Source organism: Silurus meridionalis, chromosome 18, assembly GCF_014805685.1.
Source record: "Silurus meridionalis isolate SWU-2019-XX chromosome 18, ASM1480568v1, whole genome shotgun sequence".
NCBI classification, from domain to species: Eukaryota; Metazoa; Chordata; class Actinopteri; order Siluriformes; family Siluridae; genus Silurus; species Silurus meridionalis.
Window position 1 is genome coordinate 19,210,683 of NC_060901.1, and position 24,051 is coordinate 19,234,733.

General features: G+C 42.4%; 2 protein-coding genes across 3 annotated transcripts in view; both read left to right on the forward strand.

The window, feature by feature from the left end:
* Positions 1-1,436: 1,436 nt before the first annotated feature.
* etv6 (ETS variant transcription factor 6) lies at positions 1,437-17,440 on the forward strand. 2 transcript variants are annotated; one of them, XM_046874408.1, is made up of 8 exons: positions 1,437-1,808; positions 4,242-4,371; positions 11,532-11,696; positions 13,752-13,886; positions 14,904-15,497; positions 15,762-15,904; positions 16,262-16,362; positions 16,855-17,440. In XM_046874408.1, exons 1-8 carry the CDS (start codon positions 1,776-1,778, stop codon positions 16,955-16,957), a joined length of 1,404 nt encoding a protein of 467 aa, XP_046730364.1. In that variant the 5' UTR covers positions 1,437-1,775; the 3' UTR covers positions 16,958-17,440. The 2 variants fall into 2 exon arrangements, with proteins under 2 accessions (XP_046730364.1, XP_046730365.1); XM_046874409.1 differs by having other exon boundaries at positions 4,245-4,371.
* A 2,036-nt stretch (positions 17,441-19,476) lies between these two features.
* The window catches only part of LOC124400780 (chemokine-like protein TAFA-2), a 30,158-nt gene continuing 25,583 nt past the window's right edge, over positions 19,477-24,051 (forward strand). Inside the window, exon 1 of the mRNA XM_046872535.1 lies at positions 19,477-19,802. The gene's annotated coding sequence lies outside the window, so the exon portion shown is untranslated. The remainder of the gene's footprint in view (positions 19,803-24,051) is intronic.

The following is a 24,051-nucleotide window of genomic DNA, read 5'->3' on the forward strand; positions in this document are numbered from 1 at the left end:
AAAAGTTATGCAGTAGCACAGTGGTTAAGGCTATGGATTACTGATTGTCTGGTGAGGGGTTCAAGACCCAGTATGGCCAAGCTTGTGCCCCTCTGTGCTTCATGGGTTCTAGATCATGGCTGATCCTGTCCTCAGCCTCCAAACAATGCAAAAAAAAAGGCATTTCAATATGCTGTAACATACAAGAAAAAAATCACTGTCTTTTTTATAGTTATAATAATAAAACAAAAAGAAGGAGAACACACATTTGACTGGAGCTTCTTCCAGAAGACAGAGAGCACATGGTACACGGCACTTTGGAACCCGGATTGTCATCATCAGACGATGTTTATCCTGGTGTATATAAAATCGACCGTAAAGAAAACCACCAGTCTTTTGCGGCATGCTGTCCACATACTTTTGAAAAAAGACTAATATCCTGATTTCAGCAGGAGATCGTATCATATAGACCTTTTTTCTTATATCAGGAACATCAGGAACTCCAGACTATGACAAGCATGATGGGTTTTGACTTTGACCCCAGAATATAGTTATCTCCAGAGTTCAGTGCTGAACTTCTCGTCATGAGGAGTTTGTAATCTTTCCCTTAAATCTGCATGGACTTTATCCAGTTTCTTCCCGCTGTCGAAGACCTCGAAGTGCGATTGTGCAAACCGGAGTCATGCAATGCTTAGAAGATGAAGATGCATGGACGGATGAATGAAGGGAAGCTGGCCATCTAACCAAATCCTGCAGAAACGCTCACCAAACATCTGTAATAATTTGCTGTGTGTATATTCAGTCAATGGAAACGACCTTGGATGGAGGTCACCTGATTATTATAATGTAATTGGCATTTGATTGGAGATCCGAGAAAAGCTGAGGAAAGGTTTTGTTTCCTGTGAATTTCCACAAAAACGTTTTCCTGAATTTCAAATTCCCAGGGAAAAAAAACCCTGGGCGATTTGACGAGGTTAATATGGACGCTTCTGCTGTGGCTCCAGTGAAAGGAGACGTGTTCATGTTCTAGTGATGACGTTACTTCTTCGATTCTTCGTGTGTGTGATGCAGCACCCTGAGCTTCTCCATAAGATTGAAGGTTTCTACAGACCTGGTTCATAATTGTGGTCTCAAGATGAGGGATTCATTCAGGAAGGACATCAGTGAAGGTCTTGGATGTGAGGAATAGAAGATTGAGAAGAATAGAAGCATCATTTTAAATCATTAGTGCTGCTTTGCTTTCACCAGGAATGAAGAGATTATAAAAAAGGAGGGGAAAATTGATTCGGGATCAGTGACTTGCGTTCCAGTAACGCTGTTGTTCAGAACAACACACTGATCCCGGTTCCTGTTTTCTCATAGGATGAGAGCTTTGGCCACGCCCACTATGTCCAATGTGATTTGTCAGTTCCTGGGTTATGGTTCTCTTTAAGGGGGCCGTGCTAGAAGTGCCAGGAATTCACGTCACTTCGCCACTATAATACACACACACACACACACACACACAAACCAAAATCAATGAGGCTCGGACTGCCAACTCTTCCAGGAAGGTATTAACCATCACCTGGCCACCATGTAGTTCCTGAACCTGTAGTGTAGGGAAACACAATCAGGATCGTGAGAAGTATCAGTGGGCTTTTCGCGTGGACGGAGATGGGTTTGTAGAATCCTCCTCGAGCTCGCGTCGATTCGAAACAGCAAAGTCGGATGCTCGTATTTCCGCTTGGGTCGCTTCGCGGAAAAACAAGGGGGAAGGAAAAGTGGGAACGGGAGAACTTCCTGAATTCGAGCGAGACATGTCCGAGTCTCCTTTACAACTCAACATTAAGGTATTTATGACCTTTCTGGTGTAGATGGGCATCGAACCTCACTCCTTCTCCTTTTTCTCCTTCTTGGGGCTTCTCTCTCTCTGTCTCTCTCTCTCTCGATCTCGATCATCTGTTGCTGAGGATTTGGTCGCGGTGAAGCAGGAAAACACACACCGACCTGTAGCTCCGCTTTTCTCGGTCGAATTTGACGCAAAAGCTACGGAACTTCCAGGCCTTTGATCTGTGTTCTGTTTATTTATTTAAATCACTCGAATGTTTTGTTTGTTTTTTTTAAAGGAAGAAGCTGCTACAATGTTGCTTTGCGCCATCCGCCGCGCTTTAGATCAAAGGCGCTTTCCACACACACACACACACACACACACACACACACACACACACACACACACACACACACACCAAGGTCCATCACTGTTGAGCAACCGTCGAATGGATCAAACACGGGATTTCCAGGCCTACTTGACAAGACTCATGAAAGTGCATTAGGCCACAACAGATTCCACAAGTGATTCAGGAGAACATTTGTGCATTAGTTTCTGTAGAATGTCCTGTTGCTCAATCCTGGTCTTCAAATAGCACCGAGATCAACACCAAAAAAAATGTCCGAGCTGCTTAAAGCTCCTGAGTTTATTTGTTTACAAATAAAAATCTGTCGAACTATGGAAAAGACCTGGAAACCCTGAGTGAATGTTCCTCTCACAGTTCTGGGTCACAAAAAATATGCACCTCTGGTAGGGGGTTTTGTGAGATCAACCTTCATACTCATATCAAATATGGTAGCTTAGCGGTTAAGGTATTTTACTTTGTATCAAAATCCAAGCCACACCAAGCTGGGCCCCTGAGCAAGGCCCTTAACCTCATAGCTGCTCAGTTATATGAAGCCGCTTTAGATAAGGGCATCTGAACAAATCCCGGAAAAGTGACTTTCATCTCGGAATGTGTTCTGGAGCACATCATGGCCACGAAATTTTCTGAAATGGACATCAAATCTTCTGCTATCACTTTTGTGTTCTACACCGAGTTTTGTGATGAGTTCATCTTCTGGTTGCTGGTGACCTCAAGTTTTCCTCTTCTACATTCATTCCACATCGAGTCCTCATATGCTCTTATAAGAACCTCCACTCTTCTGGGAAGATGTTCCACTATATTTATGGGGATTTGTGCTCATTTACTCTATAAGGGTGTTGGTGATTAAGGTGTGGTGAGGAGGCCTGGGAGTGAAAGATCTTGAAGTTGAGAGCTGTGTTTACTTTGTGGAGCAGGTTTCGGGTCTCCTGGCTCAAATAATGAAGAAGATTCCATGGTAATGCGTTCAAAGTCCTTCTATAAAATTGTGCGCCTCCAAAGTTTGTGGGAAAAGTTTGGTGAAGAACCACATATGGCTAATGGTGGTGGGTCAGGTGTTCAGATGCTTTTGTCTCTATTTTCTAGTTTTGTTGGGAAAATATGACGACGTGTCTAAAACGACAGACTGTTTTTTTTTTTTTTTGTTTTTTTTTAATTTTTTTTTTTTCAAAAGGTCATCGCCTGCTTGCGCAGCAGAACCTAATAGATTTTATGAGGACCCGTGTTTTCATGTGTGTTTTCTCCCAGTGTTTCTAGAAGGCTGTAGCTTTTCCTACCTGCTATTCAAAATCCTCAGTCAAATCCTTTGCCTCCGTCGCCCGCCTTCGGCTTACGCCACACGAGGAACTCCGAGACGACACGTCTTTTTTGTTATGGCTTCCGACAAAATCTAAAACCCTATGGGTGGCGCAGACGAGCACGAATTTTGCTTCTATTGATCGCGTCGTTATCCAGTGGAGATGGAAGACAATAAAATCCACGTCTCTGAGACGGTGCAAAAGAAGCGAAACCCGTTCTCTCCGTTGGTGTTTTGATGCTGATTACGATCACTGCTGGAACATCTCTAGTTGCAGTTCCTTCGATTCGAGATGTGACCATTTTTTTCATCAAAATTGTAATTTCATCAATGGATAAAAGTGATCATTTAGAAGATCTCCCTCACTTTCACTGTCCTGTATTTCAGTACCTACGCACACTATATGGACAAGTATTTGGACACCTGACATTTTCCATATCCCATACGTGGTTCTTCTCCAAACCGCCTTAGACACAAAGACGTTTTTTCCCTTTTTTTTTTTAAAAACTGAAAGACCCAAATCTGCTCCAGCTCCATCAAATCTCCCCAAAATCTAGTGGAACATCTTCCCAGAAAAGTGGAGCTTATAATAGGAGCAAAGGAGGACCGAATCTGGACTGGGATGTTTCCCAGGCACCTGTGTGTCGTATCATAGGGGCGTCCACAAACCTAACGGCGAACACCCGCTAATTCTCGGCATCGCGGTTGCGATCCAAAGTGTGAAATTTGTTTGTGGCTGCGATTTGTCTTGTATTGATGTATTTTTTTAAAGAAAGGATGTGTACGTGTTTCAGCAGGAGAGGAGCGCATTCAGTCCCTCTGCCAGTCCACTGCCAAATTCCACTTCCTCTCCAGGCCATGGCGCTTCGTCTCTGACTAATGCCAAGACAGAGGAAGAGCCGGCCAGACTGCCCGGACACCTGCGTGAGTTTTACACACACACACACACACACGCACACGCACACACTGTCTCTTATGCACTGGCCTGTTTCTTCTGATCCTTTGGATATGGATCGACTCATAAGGGTTCTTATAATCTGTGCTTTTTTTTTTCCACCTGAAATCTCGATTCTACACACGTGTCTAAGATTCATCCTTTTGTCACTTAAGGAGTCTAAATGATATAAATGGTTACTGGAGGTGCTGTTTTAGATGATTTTACTTTGAATAGAAACCTTTTTTTTTTTTTTTTTTTTTTTTTAAATTCACTTCTTGCAAGTCGTCGTGGTGCAGAAGTTAATTTGCTTTGTGGTTGCCTTTTATGCACCTATCAAAGGCAGACACAATATAGACACACCCAAGTTTCTCTCTCTCTCTTACACACACACACACACACACACACACACACACACACACACACACACACACACACACTTGGCTCACATCTCCCAGGCTCTGTACCTTACACATCAGCCATGTCCTAGAGCAGGTTTGTGTAGGCGCTTGTACAGAGTCCCTGATATTTTTAGGTGATATAGGTCCTGACGTCACCCAAAAAGACCACCTTGAGACAGTCCTTCTGGTCCTGGTGTGTGTGTGTGTGTGTGTGTGTGTGTGTGTGTGTGTGTGTTCCAAAAGGGCAAGTTTTACATCATGCCAGATCACAATTTGTATGTTAGGTGGTGTTTCTTTGTATATTTTCAAGAGGTGTGTGTTTGTGTGCGGGTTCATGCTCTGTTTCATGTTTGCCAGCACTCGGTTCACAGGTTAGCTTTATTGAGGAAGTGTGTGTGTGTGTGTGTGTGTGTGTGTGTGTGTGTGTGTGTGTGTGTGTGTGTGTGTGTGTGTGTGTGTGTGGGGATTGAAGTGGAGTGTTGGCTCGCTGCAGGTCTAAACCAGCCCTTGACTTAGCCAATAAAAGAAAGGGTGGAGTTGGATAGTGGCCAAGAACCAGGCCTCAGTGGTGAAAGTTGTGTGCGTGTGTGCGTGTGTTGCGCTAAACCTCATTAATATTTAACCCGTGAACTCGTCATAACCAACATCCAGTACCCGTGTGTTCAGATCCTACGATTTTAAACTTCACACATGTTTACAGGTTTGGTGTTTTGTGAGGACATGACTGAGAGCACAGACTTCTGTGATGAGGCTCAAGGCAATTAAGAAAGAGCACACGCTCATCTAACCGGACTGATTTGTCATTTCTTTGAGAGGTGGTAGTTCTTTCCTGTGAAGAAAATGCTGTACAGTGTAGTAACGCATGCTGCGTTGTCGAATAGCAGTCAACCTGTCGCAGGTTCGAGACGCTTTTACGGAACGATGAATTGTGCACTCGTGCCGCGCGACACCTCACCTGTCTATAGAATATGATCTTCGGGGTCCTGTGACGGCTTTAGGACCCCGGTGTTTAATCTTTCCCATGAAGGGCCGGTGTGGGTGCAGGTTTTCATTCTAACCTAACAAGATAGCTGATAGTCCATTTAAAATGAAGATCTTAACAGGTGGAATCTGGCATGGACTGTTGGGAATAAAAACCTGCACCCGGCATCTTGCTGGAATGCTGAAAGGGAATCTTGGGTCACAATAAACACGTGTCTGAAAGCCGTGCCTTTTTTTCATTGGTCGGATTTGCCCAGCTTTTAATTCAGTAACACTTTATGATGCACAAATTCTATTTGCGATTGAAGTAATCGATCGACTCGATCGTGATTAAATATTAAGCATCTTTATTTTTATGAGACTGCGTTTGTTCATGTTGCCGCCACGCTTTACCTGGAAAGGACAAGATGGTGAGAACTGAAGAGAAAAGAAAAGAGAGAAAAAACAGAGGGTTGTGGGGAAGGAAGTGGGGGAGGAGGTGGAGGAGGGGGTGGGGGTGGTGAGAAGAACTGAGGAGAAGCTCTGCTGGCTCGAGGCCATCTCTCTCTTCCTGACACTGATGGAATGATTTTTTTTTTTTTTTTTTTTATTTATTTATTTATTTTTTCTTCTCTCTCTGCAAGGCTTCTCCATGCGCCTCCGCTGAAACCATGTCATGCACTCTGAGTGTGTGTGTGTTGAGTGAACTCTCATTAATCCAAGAGTCATGAGGAATGCGCTAGGCAGGAAGCAGCGGAAGGAAGGGAGGGAGGTGGGGGACAGATAGAAAGAAAAAGGAAATTGCAGACTGGGCAGAAGTCGGCCTTCTTGGCTTCCTGGAGAGGAAGTGGAGGAGAAGAGATGAGGAGATGAGCAGTGGGTTCTTCACTCTGAAAGAAGGCCATTTACACTTAACCCCTTCTGCTCTCACAATCTCAGGACACACTCACTTTACCTTAAAACTTGAGATATATTGAGAATATAAAATGAGCATACATAAGAATGGCTTTTTTTTAATAAGCTCTAATAAGATGATGAGGTGAGGAGGCCTGGGAAAGGTGTTCAGGTGTTCACTCCAACCCATATGTTCCTGGAGCTGTCTCTGTGCTTCCGTATCCAACGACGTCGTATGCGATTGTGCGCCTCTAAGTTTGTGGAAAGAAGAGCCACATGTGGGTGGAAAAGCCAGGCGTCCCAATACTTTTGACCTCCACATGCGACCGTTGAAACAGACGACTTTGTATGTTCTTTGAATATATGTGAAGATGAAACCAGGAGGGAAAGTCTAAAAGGTGTGTGTATGAATGTGTATGTGTAATATATATTTATATATATAAAAATGGGTTTATTTATTATTTGGTGAAAAGTACGTCTATATCCTTCTGTCTCTGCTTCTTCCTCTTGAACATGTGGAGTTGGTTTTTGGAGCAGGAAGAGCCTGCATTCATTTTCTGTCCGTTGGCATGGGAGAACAGTTTCCCTTTCAGAGTGAGGGGGAGGAAAGAAAACCGAAAAAAAAAATGGTCAGGAAGCACAGTCTGCCCACTCAGGAAATTCCTGAGGATGAGAGCAGCTTCCAGGCACAGGAAATTTCCCCTTTCAAAAGACTGTGTTCACATAAACACACACACACACACACACACACACACACACTCCACCCCCTCTCTCTCTCTCTCTCTCTCTCTCTCTCTCTCTCTCTCTCTCTCTCTCTCTCTCTCTCTGTGTGTGTGTGTGTGTGTGTGTGTGTGTGTGTGTGTGTGTGTGTGTGTGTGTGTGTGTGTGTGTGTGTGAGAGAGAGAGGGGCAGGGACATGTACATGCATGAATCTACTGGTTGTCAGCGTGACAGCCGGAGACAACCAGGAGTCTGTAGAGTGTCTCAGTAATTGTGAATTGTTTTCAGTCCACACACATTTCTGCTTTCCGACCCCAAAAAGCGCTTCGTGTTCATCCCCAGATCATCACCGAGCAGGATCGCGTCTGCGCCGTCTCTTCCCGGTTCTCAGCTGTCGTTCTCCCTCGGCCTCATTCGCACACGATCAGAAGCCGAGATCGTGATCAGGCTCTGAATGTCGTTGTTCCTCGTGCTCCCTGGCGCTCGTAATAAACATTCTCGCGGAATTCATCTGGATTCTCCAAACGCCATCATACCTGGAATTTCTGCCCGGGGGCCATGGAGGGGAGGGGGGGACGTGTGTTTGTGGACATTTCTAGTTTGCAACAGGAAGTAAATTTCCATTAATAATTGGGTTCAATGCAGCAGGGATAAACACACACACACACATACATGACCAGACGTATTGTTGCACCTGACTTCTCTGATCTGCAGAATTGCTCTGTACCATGAAACCGTAGACGCCTGAGAATTTGGAAGTGTCCAAATACTTTTGACCCAGACGGGCAATTTTATACGGTTTACGATACGGAGATACGTCCCCTATTTATTTTCTCGAGTATCTCGATTTTATTATCGCTCTCGCTTTTGCTACTTTCGCTCGTTCTGCGGAAAAGATTCAGGCCACAGGAAAAAAACCAAAACAAAACAAAGTGCTTTGAAAAAAAAAAAAAGAAAAGAAAAGAGAAAAGTGGACATTCAAGCTAAACAAGCCGAGCAAGAAATCACGTTTCCATGAATAGGCATCAAGATTGATGGGAAGACAAGAGAGGACTGTTTACTGTACACACAGCAGCATGTTTATAGCAGGGGTAAGACTTTTATTATTATTATTATTATTATTATTATTATTATTAGGGCAAAGGTTTATTCAAAAGTTGTCAAATCCATAAAAGGGAAAAAGAAAAAAAATCTCAAAGCAATCTCTGGTGATGCGTGCACGTTTTCCGAAGAGGTCGGATTTACCAGAAGGGGCGTGGCCATGATTCATCAGTATTAACCCCTTATTGTGTTTCGGCACCCATTCGTTGAGAAAACTCCACACACAGTGGACCTTCGGAGCAAACGCGTGCACAATGTGTCCAATCCGATACCACACAAAGCTCAGACTTTCCACAATCGGATTCCACGGTCAGACGATCCGGGGTATGAAAAGGGCATTCATTCATAGCTTCGTGCCTCCGGATCGAGCACAGACATGTCCGATCTAACTCTCAGCCATTCATTTCTTCTGAATGCCGACAGCCGGGGAGGTGTAGACTGATCGTAGGCGCGTTGTCGTTATTGATTTTCGTATTTGTTATGCACAGAAATATGGCCTCGTGTACGGTTGAGCTTCCTGACCAATCCCATTGTGCTGAAATGATTTATGGAAGTGAAGTTACGTTCCCAATAAACGCCAGTCGATCGCATTGTAAAACTCTAGAAAGCGTGTCAGCGTGCCGTCTGAATCGCGGGTGCAAGTGGGAGTTGCGAGAGCAACAGCGAAACTAGATAGTGGTGATCTCATCTCCTCCTCTTCTTCTCCTCCCCTTCTCCTCCATTCATCCTTGGTGCCTGCAGGTTGCCTGGGCAACGCAAGTCAAGAAGGAGGTATTTCCGGAGCTCCCATGATTCCACACAGCACGAGCTGTGCCATCAGACCTGATATGATACCCGTTTGGGGGGGGTTTGGTAAACATCTGGGGCTTGAGCGTCATTTGTGATGGTGCGTTGTGAAAAACGAGTAAAGCTCTTGCTCGCTCTTTCTCAGCGTGGCTGCCGACTGTTGATAAAGCCGTCTGCATCATCTAGGGGGTTGGGGAGGTTGGGGAGGTTGGGGGCTTCCTGTTCCTGTGTGCTGTGGGGGTTTGTTCTGGGGCGAGGGGAAGGGGAAGAGGAGGCAGGGCTTCCTGTTCGAGTGTGTTGTGGGAAGTTAAGATTGCGTTTTTGTTTAGGTTTTTTTTCCTCCTTCCTCCTGCGGTTAAATGGCTCTCCGGAGGTTTTGTGCAGATGCTCGGATAAATTTATCCTCCCTGCCTGACCCATACAAGCACACAGCTTTGAGATGCTTCGGTCGTTCCGCCATCCACGTTCCCAGTCAAGACTCTTCACCTGTAGCTTCTCGTACAATGCGCAAACAAAACCAACCCCGACGGCAGGAGGCTGTAGAGGGGTGGTGAACACGACCGTTTGAATTGCAGCCACACGTGCATCTTAGACAGCAGCTGCAATGGCCATAATTAGATCGGGGCAAATATCAGGGAGTGACTGGTTCAGACAGTTGTACGTGCATGCGTGCGTGTGTGTGTGGGGGATTATAACGGGAAGCGTTCCGACTGTTGGCGTTCCTAAAAACATATAACGAAACACAGCAGAATTTCTAGGTTCTAAATGCAACAGCCAAAAAAAATAAAAATCTGATTTGCCTTTAGAGCATTCTCCAGTATAGTGTGTGTGTGTGTGTGTGTGTGTGTGTGTGTGTGTGTGTGTGTGTGTGTGTGAGAGAGTGTGTGTGTGTGAGAGTGTGTGTGTGAGTGAGTGTGTGTGTGTGTGAGTGTGTGAGTGTGTGTGAGAGTGTGTGTGAGTGTGTGAGTGTGTGTGTGAGAGTGTGTGTGTGTGTGAGGTGTGTGTGTGTGAGAGTGTGTGTGTGTGAGTGTGTGTGTGTGTGAGGTGTGTGTGTGTGTGTGTGTGTGTGTGTGTGTGTGTGTGTGTGTGTGTGTGTGAGTGTGTGTGTGTGTGTGAGTGTGTGTGTGAGAGTGTGTGTGTGTGTGAGTGTGTGTGTGAGAGTGTGTGTGTGAGAGTGTGTGTGTGAGAGTGTGTGTGTGAGAGTGTGTGTGTGAGTGTGTGTGTGAGTGTGTGTGTGTGAGTGAAGAGCAGAAAATGATCATTCCATCAAAACTTGTCGATGGTAAATTCACCACTTGAACTTCTTCCAGTATTTTCAAAGAGCCAGAGCTCAGAATGTCCTCACGTGGCTGGTGGAGGAGATGCGGTCTTCTCCTTCTGTAGCCTCACCATCTCAAAGTTTGACACTGTGCATTTCCAAGATGCTTTTCTGCTCACCACGGTTGGAAAAAAAAGAGGTCTTCAGGACAGCTTGAACCAGTCAGCACCATTCTGTACATCTGTACAATCTTTGTGGAGATTCTTCCCAATAGAGCTCTATAGCAGGAGATCTTCCAGTCCAACCCATTATCTTCATGGTGCTGGAACCGGTTTGGGTTTTAATTAAAGGAAAAAAAATTAGCACCTTTTAAGACGTCCCAATATTTTTGTCAGTATGGAGAATTTATTAATAGCCGTTTGCTCGCCTGATGTCAGTAAGGAACACGTCGTTGAAATGATGTACACCTGAATATTTTTTCTGTAGATCATCAAACTATTGTTGTTGTTGTTGTTGTTGTTGTTGTTTTTTTATTCATTCGAGCTCCAAAAAAAAAAAAGAGGATCTCGGTCGACATTAAAACACCATCCCCGAGCTGCACCTCATTGTCCCGCACGTTTTACATCAACTTTTAGTGACCATTTGAATATGCACTTCCCTCTCGTCCCAGTTTCAGGATGTAGGAAGCAATCTGAGGAACGAGAGAGGACACGTGTGTGTGTGTGTGTGTGTGTGTGTGTGTGTGGCAGGGGGTAATATAGATTTAAGGATAATGAAATGAATAAATATGTGGAAATAATATACGATTCAACAATAAAGCTTGAAGAATAATACAAAAAAATTAAGCGGTAAAACGTGTCCTTTGGTTTCAACAATCAACCTAAAATCTAAAAAGCGTATAATAAAAATATAAATAGGATTTTGATGACACAATTTCTAGCCGTCGCCGTGGTTTCCTCCGTCTGATTGTCTATCGCTCTTTTCAATCTGCACTTATTGATCGACGTCACCGGTGTCCCCGTGTTTTCAGGTCTGCAGCCGGTGTTCTGGAGCAGAGAGGATGTAGTTCAGTGGCTGCGCTGGGCCGAGCGCGAGTTCGCTCTCCGACCCATCTCCAGCGGAAGTTTTCAGATGAACGGCAAAGCTCTCCTGCTGCTCACCAAGGAGGACTTCCGCTACCGATCGCCCCATTCAGGTGACAAACGCGCACCCAGACGTGTGTCCAGACGGATGCCCAGACGGGTGTCCAGACAGGGGTGCGTCTGTATTACAGACGTGTTCTTATCACTGATCTGTTGCTGTGCTGCTCATGTAGTGTAGCGTACAGTAAAACTTTAGAGAAACAACAGAACGCTCGAAGCCTGATGTTTTTCTGTCTGCACAGAGTCGGAGAGGAAGTTAAGAATTGGGTAAACGTTTGATAAGGAAGTGTTGATTTAGCCACAACAGTCACCTGGTAGAACTAGGAATTTCCCTTCCAGCAACAAGCTGACCAGAAACAGAGAACTGAAAGGTATCTCGCATTGTTTGTGCGCGCGCGTCGCATGCGCCGACTTCCTTTACGAGAAGCATTTCCTTGAAGTTGCTGGAAGCAGCTCAACATGCAAGTTTTCATACGACGACACAAGGAGGAAGTTCTGCAAACGAAACTACGTCTCGTCTTTTTTTTTGTTTTGTTTTGTTTTCCACCGAATTTTAATTTGATCAGCAGAGAGCTCATTGAAGCCTTCCACAATAAATTTTTCAACACGTTTCTTGATCATGGACCAGAAACACCTCACTCCCTTCTCACCACATTTATCTCCAGCATGACATTAGGTCCTCAGTTTGTTTGTTTTTTTGTTGTTGTTTTTTTTTTTTTTTGGCTCATTGTGTTTTTAAATAGGCTTTCTCAACACTTTCATTATAAATATCATATTTCATGTCTTGCATAAATTATATACAAGATAACATATTTAAAAAAAACCTTAATATATATTTATTTATTAATGAAATCACCCTTTTGGATTTGGCGTAGTTGGTCGCGCATATTCGTCTAGTTTATTCTAAAGATAAAATGTATTCAAATGGGCTTCAATTGTGCCCAATCTTTAGATTTTCCACAGTCTATGGTCCAAGTGGCATGTTTTTGTTTTGTTTAACTTTAATGCTCATTCAGTGCTAAAAAAACACAAACGCGCGTTTTTGTCTGCATTTTTGGCTCTATACTAACCTGAGCTAGCTTGTGCCACGTTTTTGAGCGCTTTCCGGAGACCAGGGCTACACTCTTTGACTAGCGTCTCGGGATGTGGACAAGTTCGGGTTTCACGCAGTCTGTAAGCTGCCGACACTTTCTTTTCTCACTTCCCCTGATACAGACATGCTGCCGTGTTATTGGCTGGCACAGTGGTTCACACTAGTGAACAGAGAAAGTAGCACAAATCCTTATCCAGTGTTTTATATTACGATCGAAGTGATTTAGCAAACATGACATGCACTAGCTTGAAATTCTCTCTTCTCTTGAATTAGGAGACCCAAAACCAGCATCTTAATGCCTTTTGTGGTTGAATGAGCACAAATCTCCTCAAATCTAGTAGAACATCTTCCCGGAAGAGTGGAGGAAATAACCAGAGGACGACCGATTTTACCGATACCAATAGTTAGGTTGAACCGTACTTGCTGATAACCGACTAATAAACTGATAAATGGATACTGGATAAAAAATAAATAAATAAATAAATAAAAACACTATGTAAAATAGTCCTGAAATTGAAAAATTAATAATCATAAAAATGAAAATATCAAGGAAAATAAGACGTGCGTTCAGACCGGAAACAAAAAGTAACTCTCCAAATCAATAAAAACATTGATATCCAAAATGAATAAATAAAAACACTTTATTAAACAGCACGTGGCGTGGGTGACTCGCCTCTAGAGGCCGCTTTTGTACTGTATAACGCAACCCGGAAAAACTATCTGCATTGATTTATCCGTGCAACCTGATTGATTCCCTCTTGAAGTCAACGTTTTTTGAGCTGGAATTTAGCTCGCTACATTTCACTTTACATTTTACATCATACTCTTTCTGTAGACCATAAGAATGATGTATTAATCATTTTCCTTTGAATGATGTGGCATAAAGGAATCTTATTCCAATGTTGTGAATACTGTTATACAGCCCCATTGGTGTGTCCTTATATTCCCAAATGAATCCTAAAGTCCCAGAGAGATTAATCATTACCTCTTTGTCTTTCCTGCTGGTCTGTTATAGGAGATGTTCTTTATGAGCTCTTGCAACATATCCTGAAGCAGAGGAAGCCCCACTCGTCCTTTCCCAACACCTATTACCCTGGAAACTCCTTTCACTCTCTGCCTGACGCAGCGCTGCAACACCATAAACTTGAGGGTGAGGGTTTCTTTTTTTTTTTTTAAGGAACGGGTGGGACACATCAACGTGGACCTTTTTATTATGTGATGCAGCTTCATATCACTTCCTTCCCAGTCAATGATTTGCTAGAAAGCACTCGCACTTCTTCCATTAACGTAAACAATTCGGTGTCCGTGTAAAATGCCTTGAAAAACGGGAATTTGATGCGTTGATTAAAAAAAAAAAAAAAGACGTGAGGGCGGGGCATAACGAGTCGCTTCGCCCCCTTTTTGAATAGCCAATAGCGTTTAAATGTCGATATTAACAAGAAGCCTTTGATTTGACACTTAATTACACAAGTGTCAGAGAAAATAAATCAACGAGTTAAAGGTTCTTATTTACCGTCATTGACTCACTTAATGCAAATTTATGCAAATGAAGTGCGGTATGCCGTAAAATATAGGTGCAATTCATACTAATAAAAATTTTAAAATAAAAAGAATATAAATGTACAAATGTGCTAAGGGTCAGTATGGTAAACTTTTACTATTTTAAAGGTTCATACAGTCCTCATTTTCCTGTTCGTGGATTAAAGAGTTTACAAAGCACGACTGTGCCTTGAATCAACAGGTAGACGGGGAGGAAGTGGCAGTTGGGAATGTTGACAGAAAAACCTGTTGGACAAGGAAATATGCCTCTGTTTAACTAGTCAGGAGGTTCACAAGCCGAAAGGTTTTGTTCCAAAAGCTGAAATGTGTTCTTGGTCCCGAGTTGTAGATTAAATTGGATGTACGGCAGGTGTTTCGGATCGAATGAACGTCTCCTCGAGGCTGAGAATTTTGCTTTCTGTTCATTAACTTGAATGCTCATTCAGTGCTAAAAAACACAAACGCGTCCTTTATAGTACCTCCGTGCAGCATAGTTTTAAATAATAAATGTAATAAAATGGCAATGAAGGAGAAAAGAAATGAGTCTGGTGCCCTCTGCTGGACAAAGTGGTTCACATCTTTTCTATTGAAATGTAATACTAATTCTCTACCTGTCTCCTGACACTAGAAACGGTACTAAGAACCCCCCGAAGCACAGATACCCACCCGCTCCAACCTCCCACCATCGAGCTCCGTCATCGATCGCGCTCTCCACGGCGTTCGCCCGCCATTGTCACGCATGTCCACCTTGCCTCAGCCGAGGACCTCCAGCCCGTGCCCTCGCAGTTACCCGACAGCAACAACCACCTCCCCGAGGACCTCTACCCTCTATCGGTGTCCCCCGCCGCCCCCAACGGCCACCACGCCCAGCGCCCGGCCAGCCCGTGCCAGGAGGAAGTGGTGCCTCCTCGGGTCATCCAGCTGATGCCTAGTGCCATCATGCACCCCCTGTTGCTCAGTCCCGGACGAGGAGCGGTGCCCGGAGAATTCCGACAAGGCCGGACGTCTGCCCCAGAGAACGGACGTGAGGGCAAAAGCCATCATCATCATCATCACCACCATAATCACCACCACCATAACCATCACGGCGCTTCGCACACCGCACTGAGCCTGGCAGCACAGCAGCAGACACACCAGCAGGAAGAGGTCCGCTTTAGGAACCAGATGCTGATGCCCGTGTCGCCTCCTGAGGAGCAGGGGGTGCCCATCGGACGCATCGCTGGTAAACACCTCTGATTACTTCTGAACAGTGGGTGGAATGACGAGGTTGGGACGTTTGCCCTAAATCTAGCTTTTTTACATATATTTATACACACACACTGAATTATGAAGGTCGGCGCTCCCTGTGACTGTGCGTGTGATCTCTTGGCGTGTTTTCAAAGCCAGTCTCGAAACGTTTTCATACCACCTCGTACATGGCAATTCCCTTAACAGATCCCTTTTTTTTCCCCCAACTAATCTCTTATTTATTTATTTGTTTGTTTAGATTGCAGACTGCTGTGGGATTACGTGTACCAGCTCCTTTCAGACAGCCGCTACGAGAACTACATCCGCTGGGAGGATCGTGACACCAAAGTGTTCAGAATCATCGACCCCAATGGCCTGGCTAGACTGTGGGGAAACCATAAGGTGTGTTTCACGCTCGTGGATTCTGTCCCGAGTTACGACTTTTCGATCTCACGATGACTATAGCAAAACGGCAAAAAAAAAAAAAAGTATTTCAGGGAAACGGAAGGCGTCTTGCTCCGTTCCTCACTTCCGCAGCTCACTGCTTGTCCACGGGGCCGCCACGTGCAATTAAACTGTAAAGTTTATACATCAATGTCGTGACAGTACACTAGCCCATACTGATCAGCGTCCTTTAAGACTGATCAGTCTGTGCCTGGCATGACGGGAAAATCCGAAATAATAAAGCTGTACTCGGGTTTGTCTTGAGTATCTGCTTAGGAGCTCTTTTTTTTTTTTTTTTCGTCCTCTGCTTTACAGAACAGGACCAACATGACGTATGAGAAGATGTCGAGAGCACTAAGACACTATTACAAGCTGAACATCATCAGGAAAGAGCCTGGCCAGAGGCTGCTGTTCAGGTAATGAGATGTGGTTCTTGTCGTAGCACCTCCATGCAGTTTTCTTATCAGCCACTCATGTACCACTATATTGCCAAAAGTATTGGGACACCCGACCTTTTCCTGCCATTTGTGGTTCTTCTGGAACTTGAACAATGCTCGAACTCCAAACCTGTTCCAGCCTGGCATTTGTGCACAAATCCAGCTCCCTCCAGGTATGGTTTTTCATGGTTTGGAGAGGAAGATCTTCAGTGGCGCTCTCTGAACACCTTTGGATCTCCTCACCTCTAAATCAGTACCTGACTTCACGAACACGCTTGTGGCTGAACACACATGACCACAAGCACACGTTACGTTTCGAAATCTAGAGGAACTAAAAATCCACATATCGTAATCATGACCAGGTGTCTGCAAACTTTCGGCAATATAGTTTAAGTGTAGTAGTGTTTTTTTTACTCAAACCTGAACTGAACATGAACTGAACGTTTTCCTTGTGTTTTTTGTGCACCGCAGGTTCATGAAAACCCCCGATGAGATCATGAGCGGCCAGACGGACCGCCTGGAACATCTCGAGTCAGACACGGATGATCAAATCTACATCAAAGAGGAGTGCTGAGCGCTGAACAGTCACAGAGATGATGAACTTTTTAAAGCCGTAGATGCCTCGCCAATGTTCTGCCACCGTGTTCACCTGCAGATCCCCAACCCCACCGCCAATCCTCACCCCATTCCCCCACCCCATCCTGCACACCAAGACGTCGCTCATTATAATAAAACGGGAGCCAACATCGTTTTCCTTCACTGTTATTTGTTTTCGTTGTTGTATTTTTTTACACGCTGAATCATTAATAATCATATCCTTCATTTTTTTTTTTCTTCTCCGCTTCCGAACTTCAGTATGACAATCATTTAGATGAATAATAAATACTCCTCCGAATCGACGCTTTCAAATTCCTGGCACAATGAATGATTTCGTACTTTTCAGTGACTTTTTTTTTTTTTTTTTTTTTTTTAAGGCGCGTTCAAAAAACACAAACGGGAAAGTTTGTGCGAACGTGTTACACAAGAGATTAATTCAAGAATAAATTTTAATGACTCATTTGCTTCGTTTGCACGTTTTTTTTTTTTTTTTTTATTAAAGTTGCCTTTAAACGTGGGTGTGGAAACTGTGGCGTGGCGTCTGAAGGTTCATCAGCAGTGGGTAGGTTTACAGAGAACGCTATCTACCCCAGTGTATCTGTTGAGGAGGAGGATCCTATGTGTAGATGTCCACAAACGTTTGATCATAACAGTGTAGGAGGACATTGTGAATGTCCACATGGTGGCGCACTCTGGTCATTTTTTGAAAGGTCTGATCAAAGTCCATGGAAAACCGTCCTGTCATTAGACGTTTGATCATTTGAACTTCTTTTCTTTTCAAAATACTCTTTTGCCAAAAGTTTGTGGACACCTAAGAATAAGATCTCAAACATCCATATTTAGGCCACGTTCCCTGTTCTAATAAGCCCCAGTCTTCTGGGAAGATGTTCTAGATTTGTGGAGATGTGGGTGAGCTGAGGAGGTGCAGTGAGCGTTCACATTCATCCCAAAGGTATTCAGTAGGGTTTATATCTCTCTAGCGGGTCTCAAGATCTTCAACCCACAGTGCATCAAAATAAACCTACAAAATTACACCATTACACACCGACTCAGTTGATTAAAGTAAACAATGTTTGATAGCAACAGATTTTCTCAGTTGGAGTCAAACATGAAACCAGTTTACAGATCAAATTTTCCCATAAAAGATCCCTGTGATCTCCCAGATGAGGGTTAGTTTTAAAGTAATCAACAGTTTAATGTTGAATAGTTTGTGAAAGACTCAGAATTGTATCCTAATTTAGTTGGTGTTTGGTAACGAAGTGCTGCTTTACATCAGTAACTCAATGTGGAACAAGTCAGAAGACCGAAGGCACCTGCAGTCATAAAAACTAGTTTCTAACTCATTAATCATTTGATTGTTAAATCATAAATCTAATAATATATTGTGTCAGCACTCAATCGTGCAAAAACAGCTACTTCTTTCAGAGTACGATATTCAGCAATAAAATATTTATCATTCATTGGACGTCTATTTGAAAGCCTGCAGGTTTCTTCACCACCTTCTTCCATACAGACCAATTTTCTGTTCTGATCTCAACAAGTCTGCGCAAAATACTGAGAAGGAACCAATCAGAGGCTGCAATCTTTATGATGTCATCATGTAGAACTTCTTAAAGTATTTTACAGTATTTTAACTCTACATAAATACAAAACAGAAACTTTTTGATACACAAATATGCAATTTTTCATCAACCCTCTCAAATACAATTTACAAACAACAACAAATAAATAATTAATAATAATTATATTTTCTGGAAATGAAATAAAAATCGAAACTTTTCTGGGTCTCGAGAAATCTTAGTTTCTAAGAGCAAAGCAACAAATGTCAGACTTTTATTTCTATTCATGAAGTTGTTCTTATTTTCATCATCATCATCATTATTATTATTATTATTATTATTGTTGTTGTTTTGGTCATTCTTTTTTGTCTATTGCTATCCTTCCTGTTTTTATTTAAGCTTTTTCTGATCTGTATAATTTTGTTTATCACCATCACCCCTCATATTATTATTATTATTATTATTATTATGATTATCATCATCATCATTATTATTATTATTATTATTATTATTATTATTATTATTATTATCGCCACTAATACTAGTAATATTGTTCTTCCTCTTTATGTTTTTGTTTAATTATTATTGGTGGGTTTTTTTTTATTCATCTTTCTTTTTATTTTTCTTGTTATTGCTACTACTACTAATAATAAAAAGAATAATAATTATGACAATAATAATAATAATAATAATAATGATATTTGTTTGTCTGTTTTATTTAATTGAACTATTCTTTATTTCATTTTTATATTCTTTATCTTCATTATCATCTTATTGCTGCTGATACTGATGATGATGATGATAATGATGATGTGGAAGCTGTGTGTTGGAACGCCGTACTGGATACACACACACACACACACACACAAACACACGCACACTCTCTCTCTCTCTCTCTCTCTCTCTCTCTCTCTCTCTCTCTCTATACCTGCTCCTATCAGACTTCCTCTCCACCTCTCACACAGTCTCAGACTCTCACTCCGAGCCGCTGCCTGCCGCACGTGCGCTTCCGGGGGACATTCGACCGGCGCTCGCGAGCGCGCGTCCAGCGAGCGCGTGAGCAGCATCTGGACCGAAGCAGATGTTTAGCCGAATAGAGAGTCAGAAATCATCCTGCGATCCTGGAACGCACCGGAGTATGCTGATGGCACGGCGGGTTCCTGACCGAGTTCCACTCCTGCTGATGGATTAAAGAACGCAGCTGAGGAGTGTGTGTGTGTGTGTGTGTGTGTGTGTGTGAGAAAGAGGAAGAGCGCGCAGCAGGTACAAACCACACTACACAAAACACCAAAGTGCCTTAAATTATAGTGTGCTTGGGTTCGAATCTTGGAGAGGTTTTTTTGGGGGAAGCTTTACTGCTGACTTCTGTCATCTGAAGACTTCTGAAATTTTAGATGGGAAAAGGAGAACACCTGCAGTGGGGAAGGAGGTCTGATCTGATGGAGTCTAATTTATTTAACCTGATTGTGTTCAACAAATATTTTTGTAGAGGTTTGTTAGAGCAGGGGAGTTTACTCCTGGGTCATCCATCCATCCATCCATCCATCCATCCATCCACCCACCTTCTTGATCCTCTTGATCCTCCTCCTCACAGACACAGTCTTGAATGATCTCCTGCACGATGATCAGCAGTCAGGACGTTGTGTAGCTTTCAATTACAATTACAATTTCAATTTCAATGCAACCTAATCAGATCACAGCTTCATTCCAGAGCAGAAGTTTACATGCACCCCTGCAGAATCCAGAAAAAATACTGTATTTGTAATAATCATTTATAACTTTTAGACAAAATAATCCCCTCTCTGGATAATGTACGTCTTGAGCATTAGCAAGTGTTTGAATCTTCTGTATTAGATGGTGTAAATGTCCTGAGTGGGATTAGATCACTGTCGGAGAGGGGGGTCAAGTACGATAATAATAATAATAATAATAATAATAATAATAATAATAATAATAATAATAATTAGAATGTGCACTTCCTGGAAGAACGAGAGATTTCTGAACACAAAACATATACACTATTAATCACACACACACACACACACACACACACACACACACACACACACACACACACACACACAATATCATAATGCTCACAGAAACCAGTGCAAAATTCTGAACTGGCTCATGTGTGTACATTTGAGCAGTTTTAATATTATATATAATGTTAATATTATATACAAATAATAATAATAAAAAATAAACCAAAAAATTTTAAATAATAAATGATCATAGATATAAATATATATATATATATATATATATATATATATATATATATATATATATATACTAATAAATATACAATAATATATATAAATATACTAATAATATATATATAAATATACAATAATACAACAATAAAAACTAATAAATGATCATAAATGTATATATAAATATATATATATATATATATATATATATATATATATATATATATATATATATATATATATATAAATAAAACATAAGTACACAAACTGCTCACCAAAATGTTTGCTGCATGCCGATTAAATCGTCCTTTTTCTTCTGAATTATTTCTGTCATGAGATAAATTCCTCATGCTCAGAAAATGTAATGAAAGAAATTATTTATATAATTTGCAAACACTGTCATTTGCCTCATAATTCATTTCGATGATCGTATTTCTATTCATTATAACCGTGTAGCTGCACCTTTTTCCTTTCCAGAACTCTATGATGTATTTCTATGTGAGCAGGAGAACTTAAGTCTTGTTTATTGCGCCGCGTTTCTTCTGTGTACAGCAGGTTTCTACCTCCTTATTACATCCTTCGACGTATAATTTAACGTATGCATGTGTTTGAGGTTCGGACCTCTATAGCAGGAGATCTTCCACTCTATTCTATGCAAAGCGTATGTTCATGAAGCTGGATTTGTTCCCAAGTGCTTGCACAGGTTTGGGTCTCCAATGAAGAAAGGAGGAAAATATCATACGACTGCACGGAAATGGCAACCCAAAAATTGCATATAGTCCAAATACTTTTGATCTCATAGTGTCTTTACTAGAGTATAAATACAAAAAATACCCAGTATGAACACTAAGACAAACACGATTTATTCGGCCTTCGTGTTCCAGTAACGAGTGCTTTCTCCTGCTCTGGATCACCATTCACGTGTCTGGAGACTATTTCCAGAAAGTAAAAAGATTTCTCCAGGAAATGAAGCATGTTCCTGGACACCTCTGTCTCGTGACACACCAGGTTAGGTACAGCATATGGAGCAGAAAAACAGAGCTAAATGAAACCTTTCCTTCAGGAAGTACAGGATTAGAGTAGAAGTTGCTCAGAGTCACTCGTTATCGGTTTCCACGGCTGCCTTCATGACCATGTCTGCTCCTTCTCACGCCTGTATGTGGTGCGTCCCAATAATTTCACTACAGGTTTAAAATCGTATAGAAGTTCTCAGAGACCCAAAGAGTGTTTCAGCACCTGTACAGAAGGTGTGAAGGTTGGAACTCTGGACTTGATCCTCACAAGTTTTGAGATTGAAAATCATTATCATAGCAGAAAGTAACAAAATCTTGAATGAGATGTTTATTTCAGGTTGGGTCGGGTGTCCACAAATATTAGGTTTAATATACGTGGTGGTGTCAAAAAGTTTTGAGACTATTTTTGTAACATGCCAATAGATGGCAGCACAAGGCTGCACACACAGTCACAGGGAGCACCGGCATCGTCCTGTGTACGTCTGGAGCTGAGCTTCTCCTCACATGTGAGTTTCTCGCCGGAAACATGATCTTGCTTCTTCAGTATCCAAACTTCGCCCTCTTCCCGACGATAAAGTTGTTCTCAAACTCGCTGTTTTTGACACCGTTGCCAAGATCTGGCGTGAATTGCACACGCTTCAAAAAGACTTCTAGGGCGCCGTATTGCTGTGGTGCAGGAGGACAATTTTGAAAATGATGGTGTGGAAATGTAGATAAATACAGTACTTTCTCGTAAACGGAGCGAATCTCTGGGTTGTGTCTATAAGTGCAACGTTCATACTCCTGCTCCATTCAGGGTAATTTCTTGCTTCATATCCAATCTACTCCAGATTCATCAAAGATTTGAAAAAAAAACGTCTCTTCACGAGTGCAATGTTCACTCACTGTGACAAAAGTAAGCGCTAGAATCAGAATCAGCAAACCACAGCGTCAGGGTCAGACGGAGGGATGTAATCGCTCGTTAAAAGTGTGCCTCGTGAAGCTTCTTTAATCTTTTTCCCACTCGAGATCATGAGCTCTGGCTGCCTGATGAGCTGAATGGCGCTTTAAATGACAAGGAGTCTGGATTCACTCCATGAGTGCCAACGTAATGAGTGGCACTGGACAGCCGTGAGTCACTTCCTCTGGGCAGCCCAGCCAATTATCCACAAACTCACGTCTGATCCCCTCACATGTGGCTCAGACCTCACAGAGCCGAATTCTGCTTTAGTCATGTTTCGAACACCCAATTAATCTGATATCAGGCGTCACAGCCGGACACCTGCGGTGGCAAGAAAGGGGACGAAAGAAGCAGAATTTTTTTTCTTCTCCAATTGACAATAGAGGTCTTCCGAAAAACCTGCGTCGTGTTCGCTGTAGGAGGCGCTATTTCTCGCTGTTTCTTTCTTTTATTACAAACACAGTGTCTTTCTTAGGAGGAGGCTTTATACACCAAAACCTGACAAGTTTTCCACTTCCTTGTGTCGTAAATCACATGTTGCGCATCTTAGTGGAAACATTATGCGCATTGCAATCATTTATTAGACGTATTCGACACGTGAATGTTTGGTCATTTTTAACACCCTTGTGGCTGAAAAAGAACAAATCCTACCAAACACAGTAGAATGTCCTCCAAGAAGAGTGGAGGTTATTGTAAGAGCAAATTGGGACTAAATGTGAAATGGGATTTTCAGATTTACGACTAAAAAGCTCCGGGAAATAAAGTCGTAATATTTTGAGAAGAATGACAGAATTGCGGAGAAAAAAAAAAACGTTTTTGGTTGTTTTTGCATATGGGCGGGAAGGATTTGGTTAAAATCGTATTTTAGGGTTTTTTATCACTGACACTGCAGCGGTAGGAAACTTAATTCAGAAGAAGAAAACCAGACAGATTGAGGAAATCGTCTCTTCTGTGCAGACTGAAATAGCGACCAGTGGATATCGATGGTAACATCTGCGCGCTGTTCGAAGAGGATCTGTTGTTTCTCAAGAGACTATGAGGATGATGATCAAAGAAATCGACCCTGAACGAGTTGAACACCGGCATGCGACTTTTGCTTCAAAATACTACGACTTGATTCTTGTATTGCTGCAAATTTTATCTCGTAATCTTACGTTATTTTTTTCATCGATTGCACCTTTAAAATGTTTTCCCTTCCTCGCACATGCTTACATGCAAAGTGTAAAAACACGGTGGCTTTATTAATAGTTAAGCATGTGATTTCTCAGCGTGTGTATGTGTGTGTGCGCATGAATGCATGCATGTGTGGGTACACACTTATAAATAGAGTTGCGAAGCATCTT